This window comes from Nomascus leucogenys, chromosome 1a, assembly GCF_006542625.1.
Source record: "Nomascus leucogenys isolate Asia chromosome 1a, Asia_NLE_v1, whole genome shotgun sequence".
In the NCBI taxonomy this organism is placed as follows: domain Eukaryota; kingdom Metazoa; phylum Chordata; class Mammalia; order Primates; family Hylobatidae; genus Nomascus; species Nomascus leucogenys.
Genome location: NC_044381.1, coordinates 29,867,148 through 29,873,390, shown reverse-complemented (window position 1 = coordinate 29,873,390; position 6,243 = coordinate 29,867,148). Strand labels below are relative to the sequence as shown.

At 38.7% G+C, this 6,243-nt stretch overlaps 1 protein-coding gene across 1 annotated transcript; it reads left to right on the top strand.

Moving 5' to 3' along the window:
* The first annotated feature begins 2,532 nt into the window (after positions 1-2,532).
* On the top strand, positions 2,533-3,568 carry LOC100605626 (olfactory receptor 13D1). The gene is given in 3 exon segments (XM_030814909.1): positions 2,533-2,800; positions 2,803-3,522; positions 3,525-3,568. Coding segments are annotated over 3 exon segments (1,032 nt in total).
* The last annotated feature ends 2,675 nt before the right edge of the window (positions 3,569-6,243 follow it).

The window sequence follows — 6,243 nt, the reverse complement described above, 5'->3', positions numbered from 1 at the left end:
GGTCTAGGTAGCACTCTCTAAGAGGAAGACAAAGGATATAGAAAGGGAATGGAAAGACTTTTTCCCTTCATCTCCCTGGAGCCAGTACTCCACTACTCCCTGGAGCCACTACTGATGCCCCAAATGCTCTGCAAAGACCGTGCTGAGTTTCTTCTAGTCTCCCCATAATACTACATTTTTCATCATTATGCAACAGGGAGCTAGGAGGGCTTGCCATCTATGACTACCCAAAGAGTAAGCATTCATCCTGCCTTCAAAGTCTCTGGATATGAAAAGGCCAAAGCAAAAGTGTGGTTGTAGGGTCAGAATAAGATCAGTAAGAAATATTCTCATTCCACAAGGAGAGCCCAGCGTAGATATAGTTCTTGTGGCAATAGTGTAACAATATATGAGACATAGCCCTTTATATTAAGACATCTTAACACAATACTTGGACATATCAGTGTAATGAATATCAAACAAATAGAGCACATTGAGTTTTCAAAGATGTGGCACTAACATTATAAATGGGAGTAGTTTCTCAAAAGACTCTAAGCTGCATTTAGATTTGCAGAGTGAGGGCAGGGGCTATAGTATTTTAGATATGTTACTGATAAAGGCAAAGGTGGGCTGGGCGTGGTGGCTCACACTTGTAATCCCAGCACTTTGGGAGGCTGAGGCAGGTGGATCACCTGATGTCAGGGGTTCAAGACCAGCCTGGCCAACATGGTGAAATCCCATCTCTACTAAAAATACAAAAATTAGCTGGGCATGGTGGTGTGCACCTGTAATCCCAACTACTTGGGAGGCTGAAGCAGGAGAACCACTTGCACCTGGGAGGCGGAGGTTGTAGTGAGCCGAGATTATACCACTGCACTCCAACCTGGGCAACAGAGTGAGACTCTGTCTCAACAGAAAAAAAAAAGAAAGAAAAGAAAAAGGCAAAGGTGATGAAAAGGACTTTTGCATCATTATTCTTGATCAGGCTTTTTTTCATAGTTGTGAAATCACCTTCTACACATAGAAAACTGAGCAGACCAGGCAGGGTGGCTCATGCCTGTAATCCCAGCAGTTTGGGAAGCCGAGGTGGGAGGATCACTTGAGGCCAGGAGTTCGAGACCAGCCTGGCCAATATGATATGAACCCCATCTCTACTAAAAATACAAAAATTAGCCAGGTGTGGTGGGGCATGCTGGAAATCTCAGCTACTTGGGAGGCTGAGGCAGGAGAATCGCTTGAACCTGAAAGGTGGAGGTTGCAGTGAGGTGAGATTGCACCACTGCACTCCAGCCCAAGCAACAGAGCAAGACTCCATCTGAGAAAAAAAAAAAAAGAGAGAGAGAGAGAAAAAAGAAAAGAAAACTGAGCAGACCACAATCAAAAGCTACAGGAAAAAGTAAGTGGTCCAGCCTTCAGAGCTCTCCATCACATCACATATGATCAGAATCACAAGTAAGTGATGTTTGCTGTCTCACTGTACCCCAACAGAAGATATATTTTTGTAATAGTCTTCTCTTGCGTGGAATCTGTGTAGTAACCAATGAGACAGAGTAGTGTATAGTGGGTAAAAGGGCTGATTCTATAGCCAGATGGCTATATATTGAATTCTGGCTTTAGTATTTACTATCTGTATGACCTTGAGAAAGTTACTTAAACTTTTCTTTGTCTCTGTTTCCTACTTTGTAAAATGGGAGTAATACTACACTTAAGAAGAGAGAATCCCAGGGCCTGGGAAAAAAGCTGTACATGCTGGGACCTAGACTCCTTAATCTCTGGAAGCTTCTAGAACAGTCCTCCAATGATTCTCAGACTCCTAACAGGTTTTTGAAAGAAGCGCAGTGAAATGTCCCACTGGGAACAAAAATGTTCACAGTCTGTCAAGTGTGTTTCAAACTTTAAACCTTTTACCTTTAAAAAGCTAAATCTACTTTTCCCTTTTGAGATTGGTAGATCTAAATATTATACTATAATTCATAAAATGTATGTGTATAAAAATACATTTAATATTATATCTTGTATAAGGCAAATATAATTATATTACACATATGCATACACACACACACACACACACACACACACATATATGCCATGTTGGAACCATTAGGTTCTAGGCACCTAATATTTTATCTAATTCTAACTATACTCTAAGAAATAATTACTGCTTTTTCCAAGCTTACTATGAACTATCTGCAACTCAGAAAAATAAGCAACTTACCAAAGCTACATCCAGGTAAAATTATATGTCACTGGCAGTCTATAAAATCTTTTAAATAGAGGCCAGCTTCATCAAAAAAACAGCTTTAAGTTCAAAATCTCTTTCTACATTTGAAAGCAGCATGTTCCTAAATTTTATTTGACACTTCCCAGAAGAATTCTGGCAGTATTGGTAGCTTTGACTGTGCTGCTGTGTAGTCCTAAGATACATTGGGTTTCTCAACGTCTCGCTTTTCATAATCAATAAAGCTAGTACAATATCCCTACTGTTTTGCTTACTAGGAGTATTCTAAGAATCAAACACAATATTGGAAGGAAATTTGTATTGAAAATCTGTAGATGTACAGATTTACAGATTTTGATGTATCAAACATTTCAGTTTACCTGAATCATGTCCTTTTCTATACCCAGCAGGCAGGTGACCTAGAACACATGGAGACAACAAATTACTCTGCCATGACTGAATTCTTTCTGATGGGGCTTTCTCAATATCCAGAGCTCCAGCTTTTTCTGTTCCTGCTCTGCCTCATCATGTACGTGATAATCCTCCTGGGAAATAGCCTCCTCGTTATCATCACCATCCTGGATTCTCGCCTCCATATCCCCATTCTTTCTTTCTTGGAAACCTCTCATTCTTGGACATCAGTTACACATCATCATCCATTCCTCCAACGCTTATTATATTTATGTCTGAGAGAAAATCCATCTCCTTCATTGGCTGTGCTCTGCAGATGGTTGTGTCCCTTGGCTTGGGCTCCACTGAGTGTGTCCTCCTGGCTACGATGGCCTGTGACTGTTACGTGGCCATCTGCAACCCACTGAGGTACTCCATCATCATGAACAGAGTGCTGTATGTGCAAATGGCTGCATGGTCCTGGATCATAGGCTGTCTGACCTCCCTATTGCAAACAGTTCTGACAATGATATTGCCTTTCTGTGGGAATAACGTCATTGATCATATTACCTGTGAAATCTTGGCCCTTTTAAAACTTGTGTGTTCAGATGTCACCATCAATGTGCTTATCATGACAGTGATGAATATTGTTTTATTGGAGATTCCTCTACAGTTAATTTTCATCTCCTATATGTTTATTCTCTCTTCCATCCTGAGAATTAATTCTGCTGAGGGAAGAAAGGAAGCCTTCTCTACCTGTTCAGCACACTTGATTGTGGTCATCTTATTCTATGGTTCAGCCCTTTTTATGTACATGAAACCCAAGTCAAAGAACACTAATACATCTGATGAGATTATTGGGCTGTCTTATGGAGTGGTAACCCTAATCTTAAATCCCATCATCTATAGCCTCAGGAATAAAGAGGTCAAAGAGGCTGTAAAAAAGTCCTGAGCAGACATCTGCATTTATTGAAAATGTGAAAAGCCTTGGGCATGCGGTATCCTCAATGGAGCAAGAGAGCTTGTCTTTTGTATTTAGATACTGCAAAACCTACTGTCACGAGAGCTTGTGTGTTTGCAAAACCAACTATTAGAATCCCATTCTTTTCAACGTAGAATTTTCATGCTCATGTAACCTTCTTAATAGTGCCTTGTCTGCTGGGTTTGTAGCTGTAAGCAGGTCTGCAAACTGGCCCTATAAAAATATTGATGCTGTTCATTAAAATGAATCTCTCTCTCTCACTCACTCTCTCTCTCTCTCTCTCTCCTGCCATGTGTGTGTCTCTCCACTCCTCTGATTTTCTGTCCTCTCTCTCTATTCTGCTCCTCTCTCTCCTCTCCTCTCCTCTGTATATTTTCTTTCTCTTCCTTTCTTTTCTCTTCCTTGTCTCCTTTCTCAGTCACTTTGAAGTGGAAATATAGTTTTGGTTGTGCAGCATCCCTGCACAATATTGCCACCCAATTGACAGATCTGCATAATATATATTAATAGAAAGATGTATATTTTTCTTTTGATGAACCAAAGTCTCCCACTCCCAGTCTATGTTGTACATGGTGGGGCTGACCCAATCCTCTGAAAAAAAAAAGATAAGCGTGGAAGAGGTCTTGCCAAAAAAAAAATAGAAAGGATGTCTAATTCCTCTAGTCATAGTGATCAGCATAGTGTAGGACGTGACTCAAGCCATACTAATCAGACTCCATCCCAGGAATGCTGCCTTTGTCAGAAAGACACACTCTTTTTTGAAATGGTGTCTAAACTGGTAGAATGTTAACTCAGAATTCCTACTGGCAACCATTGCCAATATGTGAGGACAGCATGAGAATGAAAGCAGAGCTGAGATAGAGAGTGTGCTTGATGGTGTCACTTTAACTCTTGAACCCAGCTGTAGCTAAAGCCAGATTCACTGTTGCAGATTTTATTTATGAGTCAACTTAGCATTTTATGAAAAACTAATTTGACCTGGATTTTACCACATACGACAAAATAAATCCTAATACATTCCTGTGTCCTATCTTCCACTCCATCCACTTACATTTTAAGGCAATAATAATAAGAAGAAGGTATGTAATCTGAGAGGTTCCAAGTTCTCCAGCCTGTAGGAGTTCCCTTTCTCTTTAATAACTAAATTATAATAATCTAAACTCTATTCAGCATTACTTCAGGCATTTCAGTCATCTCCCCAATTATTTCTGTGGAGCATTTACATGTTTCTAATTTTTTGTTCTCATATTTTTCATCAAATTGACTTATGGACTTCTTACCATTTTTCTCTGTGCTTCCATCAATATATTGGTACTTCAAATAATTGCATTTTGCTTTTCTACATAATTTTTTTAGTTTAATAAACACTGTCATTTGGTGGATTATGGTAGATTACTGTGTTACATATAAATACATATAAGTAGTAATAAGCCAAATTAAGGCAGAATTCCCTTAAAGGTGTTGCATATGTAATTTTGTCCACTCTGGGGACCAGAATCATAACTGTAATAGATTAGACAGGGCTCACTTGATTCAGTTATACAGAGATATAATTCCTAGATTATATTGAACTCAGAATTTGACAAAAACAAAAATAAGTAATCTATTAATCTACAGGATAAAAATTTTTAAAGCCTGGTATGGTGGTGCATGCCTGTAATCCAAGCTGCTTTGGAGGCTGAAGTGAGAAGACTGCTTGACCCCAGGAGTTCAAAACTAGCCTGGGCAACATAATGAGACCCCATCTCAAAAAAGTGAGAGAGAGATTTTAAAATGTTTTAAATTCCTTACCATGGTATACCAGACCCATATAATCTTAACCCCACCTACTTTCACCAGTTCATCTCCTACCACCTGATGATATTCATTAGACTCTCATTAGACTCTCATTTCACTATCTTCTTGTTGTTTCTCAAATATGCCAAAGCCTTTCCCTTTATTATTCCCTCTACCTGGGATACTCCTCCCCTCGATCTTCCAAGGGTTCCCTCTGTCATTTCAAATAAGTTTTTCCATAAATGTCTAATATATTCTTCTTATAAAAGTCGTAACATGTTTTTCTTTTTTTCATAGCATTTTACTCCTTTAAACTGCCATATATATTTATCTTTTCTATGGATTTATTGTCTATTTTCTCCATGAAAAGTTCCTTGTAAGCAGGGACTTTTCCTTCTCTATTGCTGTCTTTTCCCAGTGTGTAGATCAATGCGAGGCAAATAATAGCTAATACATAGGCATTGGATGTGAAAAAGCATTCTGTAAAACAATATTATGCATTTACTTTGGAGTATATTCACACATAAACGTATGCCTCATTCTGACTAAATAACTAGCAGGAACCCTAAGGCCAGTAGTTAAAGGACTATATTCTATACATTCCCAGTACTCTCTTCTTTCCATACACTTTTCAATCCAGGTTCTGTTGATTCTCTTTTATGTTGACATGAGCTTCTTGTTCCATACTGTCTGTGCTGAAATCAGTCACTACATCTTGCAGGAATTTGATTTGTCTCGAGAAAGTCATTTGTCATTGCATTTGAAAATACAAAGGCAATTTTAATATATGCTTTATTAATTGATTTTTGTGAAGGTTTGTTTCGGAGTGTATGGCAAATTACTGCATACTTTGGAATTACTTTTATTTTTCCCCTCTCTTTTTAAAATGTCATAATAA